Source organism: Osmerus mordax, chromosome 1, assembly GCF_038355195.1.
Source record: "Osmerus mordax isolate fOsmMor3 chromosome 1, fOsmMor3.pri, whole genome shotgun sequence".
NCBI classification, from domain to species: Eukaryota; Metazoa; Chordata; class Actinopteri; order Osmeriformes; family Osmeridae; genus Osmerus; species Osmerus mordax.
Window position 1 is genome coordinate 18,838,042 of NC_090050.1, and position 17,558 is coordinate 18,855,599.

General features: G+C 45.0%; 2 protein-coding genes across 4 annotated transcripts; one reads left to right on the plus strand and one right to left on the minus strand.

Moving 5' to 3' along the window:
* Positions 1–690: 690 nt before the first annotated feature.
* cdc42 (cell division cycle 42) lies at positions 691–10,744 on the minus strand. Of its 3 annotated transcripts, none has more exons than XM_067240360.1 (6): positions 10,684–10,744; positions 6,748–6,888; positions 6,484–6,556; positions 5,805–5,914; positions 5,426–5,623; positions 691–2,487 (listed from the first exon to the last, which is right to left on the minus strand). In XM_067240360.1, exons 2-6 carry the CDS (start codon positions 6,850–6,852, stop codon positions 2,398–2,400), a joined length of 576 nt encoding a protein of 191 aa, XP_067096461.1. In that variant the 5' UTR covers positions 6,853–6,888; positions 10,684–10,744; the 3' UTR covers positions 691–2,397. The 3 variants fall into 3 exon arrangements, with proteins under 3 accessions (XP_067096461.1, XP_067096542.1, XP_067096624.1); XM_067240441.1 differs by lacking the exon at positions 10,684–10,744 and adding an exon at positions 7,143–7,159; XM_067240523.1 differs by lacking the exon at positions 691–2,487 and adding an exon at positions 2,959–4,552.
* A 716-nt stretch (positions 10,745–11,460) lies between these two features.
* Positions 11,461–12,792, plus strand: snrpe (small nuclear ribonucleoprotein polypeptide E). The gene is made up of 5 exons (XM_067240922.1): positions 11,461–11,623; positions 11,915–11,941; positions 12,087–12,149; positions 12,263–12,341; positions 12,576–12,792. The coding sequence occupies exons 1-5, from the start codon at positions 11,570–11,572 to the stop codon at positions 12,629–12,631; spliced, it is 279 nt and encodes a 92-aa protein (XP_067097023.1). The 5' UTR covers positions 11,461–11,569; the 3' UTR covers positions 12,632–12,792.
* The last annotated feature ends 4,766 nt before the right edge of the window (positions 12,793–17,558 follow it).

A 17,558-nucleotide genomic window follows, 5' to 3' on the forward strand; every position in this document is an offset into this window, starting at 1 on the left:
ACTTGAGGTCTACCGCGATACCTTCGACAAATACCTAGATCCCTGGGTGCAGCCCACATCAAATGATTTGTTACAACATTTACTATACATTTGATCAATCTTACCACCGTTTAAGGCAAACAGGATCATTGAAATGCAGTTCTATTCTGATCCCCTAGATGTCAGTAAAAGGGCAGCAGTTTTCCTACTTGTGATCCAACAGTGTCCTCTGTTGGTTCAGACAGGTCCTGCACAGCACTCCTGGCAGAAAGTCATTCATTCATTTAGCACAGTGGTTCTCAATCCTGGTTCTTATGCCCCCCTAGCCTGCATGTTTTAGATGTTTCCCTGCTCCAACACACCTGATTCAAATGAATGGGTAGTTATCAGGCTTCTGTTGAGCTTGATAATGACCCATTTATTTGAATCAGGTGACTGATTTAGCAGAAGCTTTTATCCAAAACAATGTACAGTTCAGTACCTGCAACCGCTTCTTCTGCAGTCAAATGCTCTAACCACTAAGCTATAGCCTCCCAGAGCTGCCGCCAAATATTTTCAGCCTTTTATTTGACCCACAACATACTTTCCAGATAGTAAAGTGAATGGACCACTGGACGACCCATTCCTAAAATGTTGTGTGAGACACACAGGAGGACTAGTATGTAGTACATAAAGGAAAAATAAACAAACAGAACGGTCGGGGAAAATGAGTAAAGGCAATTAAGGTATAAGTTTAATATTTTTTGAAAAGAATGCATATACAAAGAACAGAGACCTCAGACAAAGCATTTGGTTTTGCACCAAAACAACGACAGGTTATAATAATTATAATGACGTGGCCTGGACGTCAACCCAACTCTACGCCACCAGGAGACATCATCATCAATGGACTTTCACAGCCTCTGTCACCAATGGGAGCATTCATTTGTGTGTGTGACTGGTGGGGCAGAGTTCAGATGAGTTCCAAGCCCTAAATGTAAAAGGAGTGAACGTAACCTTTTTTTATTTATTTTTTTATAAAATCAAAAACAGCACAACAGAAAAAAAAACAAAAAAAAACAGATTTTGGTAAAAACATCTGGAGCCTACATTAACATGTGTGCCAGCTTACATTATTATTACACCTGTTAACCTATAATGAGAACAGGGACCAGGGCTCATCTACATGCATATCCACAACAGTAACACCATACAGTTAGGACGAGTAGAACAGAGGCTCCCTACTACCGCAGGCCTTTGGGTGGCGGTACTCTAAATGTAGCAGCACGATGCCACGGTTACGTATCCACAACACTGAGGAAGGCACAGAATTCCGATGTGGCACAGAATTCTGATGTTATACGAGTTGAATTAAATTAAAACATCCAAAATGGGTCACGAAACATGTCCAGAGCAATGAGACAGCTGAAGATGGAAGTGTCTGTTCTACAGATTCTACTTGTATGGTCGAGACAACGTTTCCATAACGATCAGCTAACTCTCCCTTGGTCCCTGGCAACGCGTTATGAACACACCACTTGTTCTGCTAACACTGTTTTAAGTTCCCTGCTTCAAAAGGCCAATTCCTGCGGTCAACAAGAAGACCCATCGCAACGGACTCCTTTACTTCATCAGTAATATCACACTCCACACTGACCACTAACCTCCTCCACCTAGAGGCTGGGAGAATCTGGGCTGAACAGACGTCGCTTAACTTCCCTGGCAACTACCAGGGCGGCCCGGGAGACCGCTTACCCTGCTCCAAGTGGTTCAGATCCCCTCCAGCCTCTAGGGAGCGGGGGGATAGGATCCATCTGGAATTAGGGGTTCATGCTTCTGTGTTTTGCGGAGAGGAGGGGTGTTGGCAACCAATAACAAAATGACAACCCGGTCAGCAACTCTTCAGGTGGTGCTGGAGAGAACGCATGGGGGGGATTGGGCGATGCGTGTGCTTGTTTAGAGGGGAGGGCGGGGCTAGACACAGCAGCCTGTGAAGCTGCCCATCAGGCAGCTATTCCTTTTGAGTGGGTGGGGCTAAATTCCATCAAGACTTTCAGTCACTGGCCAGTGGCTACCAATTGTCTAGGCAACTAGAGTGAATAGGCCAAAACACTAACTTTCACCCCCCCCAGTCTAGGTGGACGTGTGGTGGTGTCACAGTGAAAGCAGGATTGGGTTATCTTCTGTTCCTCTCTCAGTCTGCTGGCTTGACGCAGGGGCGAGTAGTTTCATTATTGCAGTTAAATCTGAAACTTGTGTGTTTGTTTCCTTCTATCTATCCTTCACTATAAAGTACAAAGATGTCAACCAGCCTTAGTAGGGCAAGGGAGGGGATTTGGGGGGAGGGAAGAAGTGAAGGGTGTATGTGTGCATGGATGTGTATGTGTGTGTTAGTGTGCGTGTGTGTGTTTACAGGGATGTGTTTTAGGGGTGGGTTCCTCATAGCAGCACGCATTTGCGTTTCTTCTTGGGCTCAGGGGGCTCCAGTGCAGCCAGTATCGCCTCATCAAACACATTCTTTAGGCCTTTCTGTGGACACAAACACAAACACAGGCTCAACCGGGGGTGACACACACGCACGCACGCGCACCACAAGGGATCTCACACACAAATCCAATGGGGCAACAGAAAACGTGAAAGCAGGGATAGTGAGAGCTTTAATTAGCCAAATAATAGAGCTAACAGAATGCAGTATTGAACAATCTCAAATGAAACCGGAGACACATTCTTACAGTGGTATAACATAAACAACAATAAAGTAAGGAATATAGCAGTGTTGGTGTATCATACAACAAAGGAAACTTCATAGTATGAACCTCTTTACTGTGTGTGTGTGTGTGTGTGTGTGTGTGTGTGTGTGTGTGTGTGTGTGTGTGTGTGTGTGTGTGTGTGTGTGCGCGTGTGTAGGCTTGGGGGGTGAGAACTATGCATTCATCTCACCAGTGACATCAATACGTTCATCTAAAGTGAACTACAGTAAAGAGTTAGTGTGGTCTGATCAGGCAGTGAACGTTCAAAACAAAGGCAACTGAAACAAGAGAGTGGAGGGAACATGGGTTCAGACACACAGACACAAACACAGGGGTCGAGTGTGCCAGGTCATCAAATCAAACCCACCACGAGCCGAAAGTGCGTAAACCAAATCAAAAGCCATCCACTTGCACAGACACAAGCACACCAAAGCCCAACTTATCACTAGCAGTTCTGTTAGCCGGAAACGGTGTGTGGCTTTGACGCGGAGCCAGCAGAGCTGCTTAGTCCGGCCTCAGCCTGAGCGCAGTCATGTGAGGAGGTACAATACAGTCCTGTGAGGAGGAACCCAACCAGCTCCAGGCTGGGCTCACTCCTCACAAGCCCAGATAACACGAGCAAGCCAAGCCCCGCGGAGCTAACGGAGGAAGCTTAGAGGAAAAGAGAGGCAGAGCAAAGGAAGCGATTTTCAGTTGTCCTTTATTATATTAATTCATTTCACAAATCATTTCACATGATTATATTAGCTTAATATCTTCAACTTCCAAGATGGCAGAATATGAACTGCAGCAAATGGCACAGAACAGAGTCATATGTAGAGAGGCAGCACTGGATAGGTAGCTACTGGGTTCAGATGCAAAAATCTTTGAATGGCAGATCTCTTTGTAAACTTGTTTGGAAAATACTTCTGCTTTGTTTGTGCCATGGCATGGTCACTGGCCTGCATGGTCGCCAGCCTCTGGGACGGGGACTAGATGAGCGTCAGTGCACTTCTTTTGGTTACCATGGCATCCCTGCATATGACTCTAGCAGTTAACAGCCCTATGTCACATGGGTCTCACCTCGTTCGACATTAGCAGTAGTACAAAATATACATTAACACTAGGAATGGGGCTCTTTGAATTAGTGTTTTTTAAATCACGATACTGTGGAGCGGTGTACAGCCAGCACGCTCCCCTCAGCTGAGGAACCCTCTCCACAAAACACCCAAACAGGCAGGAAGTACAACGACCCAAAGAACTCAAGATGGGCCGTGTCTCTCACACTCCCCTGGATCCCACACACCGTGCACTACTTTTGTTTTGGCCAGAGCCCTTTTGAGTCAAAGCCGTCTGTGATGATCATCAAGGGAGGACAAATGAAGAGGATGAATCAGGTCAAAGCAGCCCTTGCCCAGGGCGAGGGATACAGTGTAACACACACCAACCGGACCGAGCCAAACGTTAGCAATGTTACAGCTGAGGAGGTGGTAAGAAAGCACTGAACCAAACCGTGCAGAAAGGCTGATGAAGGAGAAGGAAAACAAGGGAAGGAACGCAGGACGTAAGCAGTGTGTTGGTGACTGAAAGGGGAAACAGGAAGTAGGTCGAAGCCGGAACGGGGAGGTTGGGTAAACGGGTGGTTTAGACAGGATGTGAAACTGAGGGAGGTTGTGGATGTAAGGAGATGAGAGCGGGACTCAACAGAGGGGTGAGGGAAGAGAGTGGAAGGGAGGGTGGAGAGCCGGGGAGAGAACGTGAGGCGAAGGGAGACTTTAAAATATACAGCATTTCCTCTTTCTCTGCGTCTCTGGCGGCTCTAGGGCGGCTAGGATAGCTTCATCAAATACATTCTTCAGCCCTCGCTACAACAACAGAGGGGAGGGGAGAGAAGGACAGCAGAGTTAGCACAGCAAACGGGGAGAGAGACAGAGAGATGTGGGGGCAGAGTACAGAGTGGACAGAGGAGGGAGAACAAGGTTGAAAACGGAAGTGAGAAGAGAGAAGGAAAACTAAAGGCATTGGTGGGGAGAGAGAAAATTGTTTGAACATAAAGTGTGAGGGGGGGATTTAGAAGAGAGTGAGAGAAAGAAAGAAAGAAGGAAAGAAAGGAGAGAAAGAAAGTTCAGTTAACAGTGTTTAGTAGACTGCTATTGTACTGTAGCGGAGGCAGAGGTGTGGACATGAGCAGAGGAAGTCTACTTAGACTACACAGATGCATGCTAGGAAACAGGATGTTGCATCATCAGCTCAGTTCCTCAGTGGCAACTATGCTAGAGAGGAAGGAAGGCGCAGTGCAGAATAGGAGGAGGGGGCTCCAGCGACTCCATATGGGGCGTTGTTATTCTAGACTAGCAGTCGTCCAAGAGTTCAAAAAGAGTAGGATTAGTTGACACTAAGACACTGATCTGAGCCCTTCAAGTCATGAATCAGGCAGGCATGGGTGATGGCTAGCAGGCCCTGGACCTGGGCCAACAGCATGAGACGAGGTCAAGAGAGAGATCCTACGAGCTGAGATCAGACAGCATGCAGATCCCAGCACACTGAGGGACCGGCATGGCCCACTTTCCCTCCACCCTCGTTTGTTTGAGCCAATCAAGGGGACAGAGACCCTCAACTCAGCTGACCAGGGGACAGAGAGCACTTACCTACATGCAGTGTGGCTCTGGAGTCTCGTCTGTCCTACATGTGTTAAACAGGGAAAACAGAAGGTAAACAGATTTATTTTTGTGTCTTACCTGCGTCAGGGCTGAACACTCCACGTATTTCACGGCCTTAAGGTCCCTGGCCAGCTTCTCTGCTGTCTCAGGGGTGATGGGCTTCTGCTTGTTCTTGGCCAGCTTCTCTATGGTGGAGGGGTCGTCCCTCAGATCAATCTGAGTGCCCACCAACAGGAACGGGGTCTTCGGACAGTGGTGGGTGATCTCTGGTACCCACTGTCGGGGACAACACAAGACGACAAGTTACAGCAGTGGCTTGTACTTTGTGTCCAGCGAACCACACGTCGTTCACCTGGACTGAGGTGTCGATGTGGGAAGGTGTATGCGGGGGGGGGGGGAGTGTGGGGGTGTAGTGAGGGAGAACGGGGGGGGGGGGGGGGGGCAGGAGGAGGCGCACCTTCTCTTTGACGTTCTCAAAAGAAGAGGGGGAAACGACAGAGAAACAGACGAGGAACACGTCTGTTTGGGGGTAGCTCAGAGGTCGTAACCTGTCGTAGTCCTCCTGACCTGCACACACAAAACACACACAGGTTAGACACACACACACACAGGTTAGACACACACACACACACACACAGGTTAGACACACACACAAAACACACACAGGTTAGACACACACACACACACACACAGGTTAGACACACACACACACACACACACACACACACACACACAGGTTAGACACACACACACACACAGGTTAGACACACACACAAAACACACACAGGTTAGACACACACACACACACACACAGGTTAGACACACACACACACACACACAGGTTAGACACACACACACACACAGGCTTCAGCACCCAGGCTGTCAGAGAATGCCCGGTATCTCTTTAAGCGGACACAGAGGCGCAGAGCCAAACTTCAACTCCGGGACACGCCCCAGTCTGAAATAGCAACGGGAAACGGGTTCTCTCCCTCTCCTTCTCCCACTTTCTCCTGGAATGCAGGCAAAGGCCGCTTGTACAACCCCACCAGTCAGAGCCTCTCCTACTGGGCTCAGCAGGTCAGCGCTCTGCAGCTGAACGGCCAGGGGACAGGGAGAGAGACTGTGGAGACACGTACCTGCAGTGTCAAACAATCCCAGGGTGTAGGGCTCCCCTCCAATCATTACAGTCACAGCATAGTTATCAAACACCTACAGGAGAGAAGATGGAGGGGTTGCACACGTTTATTCTCTCAAACATTCGTACACTTTCTCAAACACACACATATATATTTCTGCCCACACTACGTTTAAAGGGGTATAATCATACCCATCTCAGACTGAGTTTTGGTCCTTTATATACACACACAAAAGCATAGATCCAGACAGGCGCATGTACTCACCGTAGGGACATATTCAGAGGGGAACTTGTTAGTGGTGTAGGAGATGAGCAGACAGGTTTTACCCACAGCTCCGTCCCCCACTACAACACATTTGATGGTCTGCATAGCTGTGCTTTAGATTCCTCTCTACTCATTCAAGATCTGGAACACACAGAGGAAAGAACAATTATGGTGTGGTCTGAGCACAGTGCTACAGATGATGAAGATCACTCAGTCCATGAAAGCATATTCAGAATTCAGTTTAAATTGAATTCAATCCACAGCTGCAAGACAACAAACAAAGATAAAATTGGTTTTCTCCATCCCCAGTCAGAAATTAGGATGGAAAGATGCTAGTTAGATGTTGTCTTAGTTGAGCTGGTCAGACTCTAGTGACACAATCCACCTGAGCTCACCAACTGCCCTGGGTCAGCTGTTTGTCTGCAGTCTGACTCTACGTGTCCACATCCCTTTCAGTACTCCCTCACTGCAGAAACAAAGTGGACGCCCAAAAACAAAGACTGAATCATTGTCATGGCCAGAGGTCAATCTGCTCTTCTGGTCGCTGGGCTGAACTGCTGACTGAAAGCAGGACTGAACACAACCTTTAATTAGGGTTCATACAAAGAGACCAGCTCCATGTCTTCCCTGCAATGTCAGACCGAACATCAACAGCTGTGTTGGCATAGACTCAGGAGGACAGACTGGGTGACATACAACAGGTCTGTAGTGGCATAGATAAATAGTCTGTCAATGAGACGAAAGCTGGAGCTAGCAGGGGGCCAGACAAGCATGAAGAAAGGCGCACAGGCGATGAAAACAGACCATCTCAGGCTTCAGTTCAAACAGGCAGTGCTAAGCACACAGAAGCATCATGGCTACATGGCTGCCTGCACATAGTTCACTCACAGCAAGTCTGTGGCCTTTAGCCCCAGGAAAAACAGGCTGAATTATCAGCATTAAGAGTGACAGACGACCCTTACCACCCCACCCCACCCCCCCTCACACACACTACTCCCCTCATCTCTCTCATCCCCCAATCCGTTTCTGACCAGCCGTCCCCTCCCCCTCTCTCTGTGTAGAGTGGGTCACTGCGGCTTTAAGCTAAAGCATAACGTCATCTGTGCAGCCTTGCTGAACAGTACAGCACCACTATGGAAGCAGTTTCCCAGACACAGGACTGGGAAGCAACTGCATCTTCACCTACCCACAGACTGAACAATTATTCAGTAATAAATAGTAAGATAAGTCTTGGGGTAATTGCTGAAGCATATTTACCCCAAAGAAGGTCATATCCATCTGAAGAAGCTGACTGACTCTTACAGAAAACGTTTTGGAATCACAAAACCAATACTGTATAATCTCAAATCCCAGCACCATCAGCAATAAATAATTCACACAAGAGCCACTTAACAAACATTTAACCATCCTCATTAGCTTTCGACATCTACCAACACACACAGAGACACACTAAAGGCTTGTAGATTTCCCACAGTGCAGGTAGAGGGAATCAGCAATAACATCCTATTCTCAACACCAGGTCACTGAAGGGAACTAGGTCCACCTATAGGAAGACTGGTGCTCCTGTTGTAAATGATAACCAGTTGTGTAGACAGATTGTTTCTGCTTGGTAAATTCAGTGTGTGTGTGTGTGTGTGTTTGTGTGTGTCTAGCTGCACTTGAGCCTCTGCAGAGCTCTGCAGTAGTGAGGGGGAAGAGGAGGAGGGAGAACATGAAGACAAATAAGAACCACAACAGAGTATTGAAGGTTGAAGTTCAGAGGGTGCAAGAAAAAACGGAAAAAGCGAGAAGGAACTAGTCAAATTAAGGAGCGAATGAACAGAATTTAAGTGAGAAAGATTTGTAATTCTTTGCCAAAGATGGTGTAGACTGCACAGATGGATGAGGGGATAACAGAAGGATGACTGCCTGCTTACCATCCCAGTCACCCATGAGGGAAGCTTCAAAAGGACACAGCCACACAATAAATGGAATATACACCTAAAATAGATATAACTGCTAATCCAGCTCTTTCCCTCCTCTAAGTATCTACCTGACTTGTAGAAACATTTCACAGAGCTGCAAAAAAGTCTACCTGGAGCTATAGTACAGATCGGTGACGCAAATGAGAATGACAGCCTTGTACTTTGTATGTTATGTAGATTTTTTTTTAATGGTAATATATACTTTTACCATTCATCGCGAGGGGGAAATAAATCTATCTTTACTCTTCTGTCACTCAGAGCTGGGTAATCTTTGTAGTGTTGATCAGAAAACCATGGGATTCAAAACACCTGTCTTAAAAAGCACAGTGTTATGCTTCTCTGGCTGTACTACCATTATATTTTACCTAACATCTTCTGTCCACTACATATGTTTATAGAGAGCGTAGCTGCAGCTGTAGTAATGATTTCAACAGCCTTAATCCAGTCATTTGTGTTTGTAGGCCAGCAAGCCAGTGCAGTGAAAGCAGCTGACAGTCAGTTGGATCACTGGTCAGATACAGTAGGCCGTATCAGACAGGGCTTAGACACTGACTGTTGGTACTCAAGTGCCAGTCATGTAAGTTAGTCGACAAGCAGGTAAAACATATTTAATCGTGTACATTCCTGTTTAGTACGGTTAATTGTAATGGTTATGCTATACATTTATCAAAAGTTTGTCTGTCAATGCTTATAGAGCTGCGTAGATAAGATAACAAGCCCTAACATCAAGGCGGTGTCTGGCATCACCGCATGCTGTTTAACAGATATCAGTGTTCGCACATCAAATAAATATGTAACGGTATCTGGCTCACACTAAAACATTCACACCATTTTGACGTTGCATAAGACACAGCAACTAGACTAACCAAAAACACAAATTCGATTTTGCACCAGCAACAATACAAAACACTGGTTAGCTGGCTCTTACTACAACCCTAGTTGTCCACAGTCACCGTAAACCCAATCACAGCAAAGCCCTGTCATATTTTGCAATAACATGTGAAGGTGATGTAGTTCGAACACAATAACCTTACCAAGGCAATTAGTAGCTTGCTCACTTCACCAACGTCGTTCTATAAACACAAGCACAGGCATAGCCTAGAGCTACCTGGCTTGCTATTCGATTATGGTAATCCAAATAGCTAGTAGCTAGACTAACAAGCTTGTATTAATTTAAAATAGACAATGACTCACAAACAGACTCAGGAATGTTGCCTGTGAAAGCAAACCGTTCAACCACGTATCACGATAGCTAGCTGTGGTAAGATAGTTTAACTGAAACGTATTTGATCTAGAATAGCCTACTGTAGTAGGCTAAGCTGCCTGTTTGTCTCATATATAGCTTTAGCCATGTTGGAAGCCAACGTAACCTTGCGTTAACTGCTAGTTAAACTAGCAAAGGGAACATTGATTTAGCAAGCTAACGTCGTTAGCATCTTGCTAGCGAGCAACAGCATCGGGCGGTAGGGCCAGGGTGAAATGCAGCCAAAAACGCAAAATCCAAGAATATGCTCTGCAGCTAGCTAGGTAGATGGCAGCTCCATTCTAGTTACAGAAAATAAATCATGACTTAAAATTGCAAGTTGTGGACGAGTTATGTTTAACTTGTTGCTAGATAAAGCAGATAATATATTTTTCGGGTTGACCTAGTAGCTAATAGCTAGAGAGCTACTCTCGTGAATCCTCTTGTGAATATTACAAATAGCTTAGCTAGCTTGGGCAGTGCCAGAGGCAAACTCAGTTGAGCTAGCAAGCGCAACTAAAAACTACCAAGCTAGCAAGCTACAGTAGACTAGCACTAGCTCGGCTAGATAGCGGATGCTGTGTTGTTTAATCAGATTTGCTATTGGAAATGCTGTAATGAGATACAATGTAGGAAACATACAATAATCAACACTTATAAAGACATATAACTCTAAACACAAATATCATCACACTCAAGAAAGGAAAAATTAAAAAGATTTTTCCGTACCGTATCCTCTCTATTTGTGTCACTGCGCCGGGCGTTGGCAGGTTTGCAATAGGGGCTTCCCAGTCAACAGTACAGGGACATGTTACGTAGTACGTACCCATAAACCTCTTTGGCGTAACGTTCTGGTTTTTGCATTGCACAGGCCTTTCGGTATTTTGGGTAGAAACAAATATTACAGATAACAATTCTACCTCAATTTTAAGTTTGAAAATGAACAAAAGTACTCAAATCTATGTAATTAATGTATATGAAAATGTGAGCATTTTAATAGTAGGCCTATTGAATGTCAAGCAAAAACACATATTTATGTCAATATGCTATACAATTTTTGGCTAACTAATTTCTGTTGTTGATCGATCGAAGACCATAAGGTTTCGGTCACATAAAAATCTTGTATAGTGCTGCATCTACCTCCCACATATGGGTGGCGCTACAAACTGGACAGTCAGTTTTTTAACAAAGATCAGTTAAAGAGGATGCTTGTTTTGTGTCTTAACCATCTCCGTCGGTGCACTATCGGTGAAGCTCAGCATACCTTTTGTGGTTTAGTAAAACCGTAAAGGAATACTCAGTTTCACATAAAGAGTGCACTTATAGAAAACGTGTGAAAATGCAAAAGAAAAATGTAATCATTGAATTTCGTTTAAATTTGATGTCTGGTTAAGTAAGGAGCGAGTAATTCAGCCCGGAGAGGATTGTCCCGGCCCTGACAACATATGTTACACATTATAACCAAAACGAGCGACACTGCACTGTGGCCAGGGAGGCACACGCGGAAGGAAGCCCGCCATTGAAACATACACCAACGTGAAGATTTCGTTCCCGGGCTGTTGTTGTCAAAATTGTCAAAATTGTGTTAATAACACATCGTAAACCAACATACGAGATGGCGTACAGAGGGCAAGGACAGAAGGTCCAGAAGGTTATGGTGCAGCCAATTGTATCCTTTCATACAAAACAACTTGCCTCATTTGTGTATTGCAGCTATTAACTATAGGCGCGCAGCTAGCTACTTAGCGGCTAACGCTAGCTACTACTACTTTAGCACAAGTTGACTAGGCGACATTGATTCTCGTACTCCATTCAAAACCCATAGCTAGCTAGCTAACGATCAGCAAGCGTACTGATAGCAATATCACTGTATAGGAACGTCGGTGTTTTTTTAGTATGTTAACTAGTCTATCAAATTCAATTTGTTTTACACACTTTCCTTGACCCTTTTATAATTTAGAACCTCATCTTTAGGTATCTTCAGAATGTAAGTATTTGTATTTCTGTGCTCTGTTTCAGTTTGCATTTAAATAACCAATTGGCTAATCTGCACAACTGAATATATTGTACAGCCTGTCTGGAGTAGTTAATTCTGAAAACTGGTGGATGCTGACAGTTTCTCTCTATCGCAGCGCTCAAAGATCCAGGTGTGGTTGTATGAACAAGTGAACATGCGGATAGAGGGATGCATCATCGTAAGTTACATCTGTCTAGTTACTGGACATTTATAGTTCTGTACAACTAGGGCCTACCTGTTTTGATTGCCCAGTGAAGTCTCACTGTGTCAATTATGCTTTTATTCCCCAAGGGTTTTGATGAGTACATGAACCTGGTGCTAGATGATGCAGAAGAGGTACACATGAAGACTAAGAACAGAAAGCCACTGGGTAAGAGTCGATAGGGTTAGGTGTCTTGAAAGAAGTCTACGCACCATGCACATGTTGCTTCAAGCTTGGCATGATTTTGACTTGATTTCGGTCAAATCGTCACCCTCGTTAAGATGGTCAGTTTCGGTGTCAATGTTAGTTATAGCGCAGAATTTGCATCAAATGCTGCAAATGGATGACTGTTCTGATAATAATTTTTGCCTTTCTGTCTCTCTCTTTCGGTGCAAACCTCAGGGAGGATCATGCTCAAAGGAGACAACATCACCCTCCTACAGAGTGTGCCCAGCTAACTCAATGTGACAAAACCAATTTAGGAGTCTGCTCCAAAATGTTTTGTTTTTTGTTTTTTTCCTAGTCATGTTTGTTTTTGGAAATGGTATAATGTTTGTATGACAAATGATGTTTCATTTACCAAGAGGCTGTCAATTTGAAATAAAGTTTCTTTTCTTACTACAGGTGTTACATTATTTTAATTTAATGGAAGGGGTCACACATCAGAACTATTTTGTTTTTACCAATTAAATAATGCGAGTAAATATGTTTTCTTTCTCAACTCTTCAAATTTAAGTCTTAATTCCCTGGGGAAATTTGGATTAAAAAGGGTGTAGTCAGTGACAAAAAACAAAAACGAATGATTCAGCAAGTCCAAAACAAACTATTGTCTTTCTCAAGAGTTTACAATCTATGCTTACACTGGGTTTCTTGAAAATTTGCCGGTTTGCAGAATGGAAGTACATGGTTTGGCCACCAGAGGGTGTATGTTACAGGGTAATGTTACTAACTGTAGTATTTGGAGGAAAAGGTAGATGGAGTCATGGATTTAAGAATGAGAGTCACAAGGGAAGCATGTCTGACTCGAGTGTCTCATCTGTGGAAAATGTTATGAGGAAGTTGAGAAATAAAAAACTTATTTTCAACATGACTTCAATCAGATTCCAAACTGTGGGATTAAAACAATTGAAAGAGGAGTTTTTCAATGGGAGTATTACCTAACAATTTACCCACGATCATACCATAAGTGGTCAAAATATTCTTAATGGTATTAATAGAGGCCAGGGTATTAAATAAAGCAGGAATGGCAATTTCACTGTTGTGTACAATATACCTGTAACACGATGAGCCAGATGAGTCAAAAGGGGCCAGCCTTGAGTTTGCAGTTAACAATAGTATTAATAACATACAACACAGCCCTGTCCGTCTGTCTGCAGAGGAAGTGTGATGGAAATTAGCAACCGAGGACAGACGGGAGTCCGCAAGTGGGGGAAAGCAAAGAAGCAAGGAGCCCAGGCTGTGCAGGCGGAGGTGTCGTCTTTCAGGGCAGGAGCCCTGGGCCTCATCTTAAAAGGAAGGGGTGCCACAGCTTGTGGTAGCATGCATCGCTCATCAGACATCGTTGTCAAGTGCCAGATGCTTTTCTTTGTGCTATGAGAGGAGGAATGGGCTGCTGACTCTCAATGCCACACGCCTGCTCACATTCTTAAGGAAGGCTGAGAGCAGTGAGACGTTGCAGACGTCGGCACCTCCGAAGGCCCACTTTTGAGGCTGAACCAACCCTTAATGTAAGATGGATGTATTTGAAGTTATTCTGGAAGTTAAAGATAAACATCACCTGTAAACATGTTTAGTTTAAGAAGCTGTGAGTCTGCCCATGCTTGTGTTAATAGGTTGACAAAACTAGAATGCTCGCAAAGAGAGTCAACCTTTTTCTGTCACACACATAGACACAGAGACAGGATGTGAAGGCCTGGCCAGTAGGTACCCCCCCAACCCCCATTTCCTTACTCGTGTCCCATGTCTCCCTGTACATCCTCTACCCCCACCCCCAGGAAGGAGTTTCTTACCCCCACCTGCCAATCCTCACCTGACACCAGCTGATGGACCCTCACCTGACCCCTGGGTTCTGCCTCCCTGGGTCTGTCAGAGACAGCCTGGTTTCTGACTACCTCCTATTCCTGTCTGTGTGGTATTCATGGCATGTCTATGTATGTCAAACAAACTTGGTTGTTGTTGTTTAAAAAAGTATATCTATGTTTCTTTAGAAGCCAGCAGACTGATGTGTCGATACCACCACAATGTGATCTCTAAAGAGAATTCCAAACTGTAAATGGCATAGATGCAGATACAGAACATTGTTTTTCTAATCTCTCACTAGCTCCCCAACTTGTCCCTCCTGTTCTGACTCTTTCAGTACTGTATTCTATATTTGACTGGATGTTGGTACTGCTAGTTTCCCTTGGTGTGATGACCTGGCCACATCACCCAACACAGCATGTGGTGGTTTATTTAACTTTGCAGAAAGTTTTTAAATAATACTGCAGGTGTTTTCCTTGGACATTTGAGTCTGTCTTGTTTTAGTGTTTCTGCTGTGGTTGTGATGTATCGCTCTAACTTGTGAAAAAGAAGGGACAAGAAAGTAATTTAAAACTGATGTTGTCGACTCATCAGCAATAAGCCAGTCCCCAAATGTTTTATTAAGTTCTTTAGGCAGGACGCTCGATTTCCATGAGCACAGTTTCACACCTGCAAAAGCTCTTGGTAGCCGAGATGACACCTTTCAGACTAGATTCAGACAAGTACTAGTGTACTTGTAATGGAAATTAAGTTGTGTCGCATGATTAGGACGCATGCTGCTCCTAATCATGCATTCAAATAAATGAGACGTGGTTGCTATCGGCTTTCCCTGAGTAGCACTGAGTAGCAGATGCAGTGTGATAAACTGTGGTAATGCAAATAGTGCTTACTGTGTGTGGTTGCTACAAGCAGAATGGTGTCAGCAAAAACTGGCAACTAAGGAGACCATGTTTATTCTTCATTGAATGTGTGTGTGTGTGTGTCTATGAATGCATGTGTGTGTATGAGATTGTAACCATTCAGCAGATCTGTACTTTTGACCTCTGACCTCTGAAGGACAGCACAGTTGAGCATATTGTCATGCATGCTCGGCAAGAAACAAACCAAGAAGACGGGAACATAGTAAGGGAATTCCAGGCAAATCCCGTCTGCCAGCCAGTAACTTTTTCACACTTTCTCTATTGAACAATCTATTGAATTGACATGGGTTTGGACCCGCTCACGTAGCTCTTATCTTGTTTTCACAGAGCCGTCATGATGCACAATGCACTTATCCCCCCCCCCCACCCCCCCACACACACAATTAACACTACGGATAATACGCAGGTCCGATAAGGGGTTTTTGTTTGAAAGGAGCGTTTGTGAAAATGAGGAAATGTGGCGGCATTTTTCATTGTGTGAGTCATTGGCTGTAACACATAGGATCTGATGTACAGTGACAGGGTGTTGAGGCCAGACCTGTTCCAGGGGTGAACAGGCATCGGGAGTGACCCCACCACAACAACGTCCCAGCATCACTGGAGGGCTCTGCTGAGGTTACTGAAACCAGGAAGTCACCAACCCAGGTCATGTTGGCTATTGTTCCCCATTGTACACTGACCTGACTGAACATGTGCATTGTTACACATTGGGAATATCTGTGTCATACAGGACATTGTGTCTAATCCACAAATGCATGAATGTTTCATTAAAACTCTTTTCATAAAGGTGATGCATAAAAGGCAATGGTACATTCCCCAAACAAGTTTCTCGTTAAGAGTTGTGTGTGTATTAAAACACTGATGCTACTGGAAGGGGGACACTTTATCTATACAGATTATTTTGCTTCCTGTTTTATGTATTCATGAAACTGACACCTGCTAATACACACAAACGCACACACACAGTGGTGGTGGCTCCAAATGAAGTGCCTAAATGTGTTGAACAAAAGATCTGCAGGGGAGCGAAAGGAGAAGCGGAACAAAAAACAAACGAGTAATGAAATTATAACAATACGGAGAGAGGGAGAGAGGGAGAGGATGAGGGAGAGAGAGAGAAAGAGAAAGAGTAGGTTGCGGGTGCCACAATGGCAGGGAACAATCGTGCCGCGTCAATGGAAAAAGAGAGGTGGGGGGGGGGGGCTATCTGGACAATAGAACCGGTGACAGGAGCACAATGGCTGCAGTGTTTTCAATTAGACATTATCTCATAGACAGAGTGGCAGGTCTCATTGTATGAGGGGGCTATTTCAGGGCTGCCTTTGTGTGGGGCAGTGCAGTGCCCCCCCACCCCCTCCTCAAACTCCCTCCCCAACCTCCCTCGCCCCTGCCGAGAGCCCGTTCCCTCCGTGTGTGTGCACGTGTGTGTGTGTGCAAGTGGAAAGAGAGCAGGCCCTTTATGTTGCCTGCTATTTTCTTTCCATGAGTAGAGTGGCTGGACTACAAGGACTGGATGTCAGACATAGAGACTGAGGGAAAGAAAAGTAGAGAGAGAAGAAGGGAAGAGGGATAGACTGAAAGAGAATGAGAAATACAGGCAAAAACCTTTCCTTGACCTAAACACCTGATCCACTGTATACTTTCAGTGTACTGATGCCATCAGACCAGTTGATCTACCACATGTTTTACCCCAGCAGAAACAGTGTCAGACCTCAGAGTTCGATCTGTAAGCTCCTCTGGATCCATCTTTACACCCTGGCCATAATGTGCCCCACGGTTTGCTCTGATGGCTGGAAACTGCATGCAATGACACGCACGATGTGAAACGTCTGTTGGAAGAAATATATAACGTTCATCCATGAATTTCAGTGGAACTTCCGTTTGAGTTGTGTACAGTGTTTGTCCTTGAACTCGTTCGTTTGATTTCATTCTCTCTGCAATTAGACGCCTCGAAAGCGATACTGGTGAATAGTGCAGATGCATTTGCAGCAGCCGTCAGTCAAGTCAGGCATTTGCGGCTTACACGGCTCTATTAGGATGCTTGTGAAAAGGGGACATTGCAACGTGTGTCTGATGGCAGATGAGTTGTTCTGCTGCTGCGGATGTGAGGTCGGAACATGGAGCGCTGCGGTCCCGCTGCTTCTCAGAAACATTGTGAGCGTTTCTTATCGCGTATTAAAAACACAAACACACAATCACACATGTACACACTTTATCATTTTCGCAGCTCTGTTCTCCCATGCGGTCGAGTCGTGTTGGTGTCTGTATCCGCGTCTGTTCCGTCCCCCCCCAACCTGAATCTTGCATGTTGTGGAACACACCTTGGTTTGTCTAAATGCACACATAGGCAAATGTGCCTTATCGCTCGGCTTTGCCATCAAACATTGTGTCAGCTAAGCAGAATATCATAATGGAGTTTCTCCACAGTTCCTTTTATCTGTAAGAGTTC

Coding starts and splice junctions, on each gene's coding strand:
- cdc42 (XM_067240360.1), bottom strand. CDS start 6,852: ATGCAGACCATCAAATGTGTTGTAGTGGGGGACGGAGCTGTGGGTAAA. Junction 5,915..6,483: donor GGGATTGTTTGACACTGCAG/GTACGTGTCTCC, acceptor TTGTGTGTGCAG/GTCAGGAGGACTACGACAGG. Junction 5,624..5,804: donor TTGAGAACGTCAAAGAGAAG/GTGCGCCTCCTC, acceptor TGTCCCCGACAG/TGGGTACCAGAGATCACCCA.
- snrpe (XM_067240922.1), top strand. CDS start 11,570: ATGGCGTACAGAGGGCAAGGACAGAAGGTCCAGAAGGTTATGGTGCAG. Junction 11,624..11,914: donor AGGTTATGGTGCAGCCAATT/GTATCCTTTCAT, acceptor TTTATAATTTAG/AACCTCATCTTTAGGTATCT. Junction 11,942..12,086: donor TCTTTAGGTATCTTCAGAAT/GTAAGTATTTGT, acceptor TCTCTATCGCAG/CGCTCAAAGATCCAGGTGTG.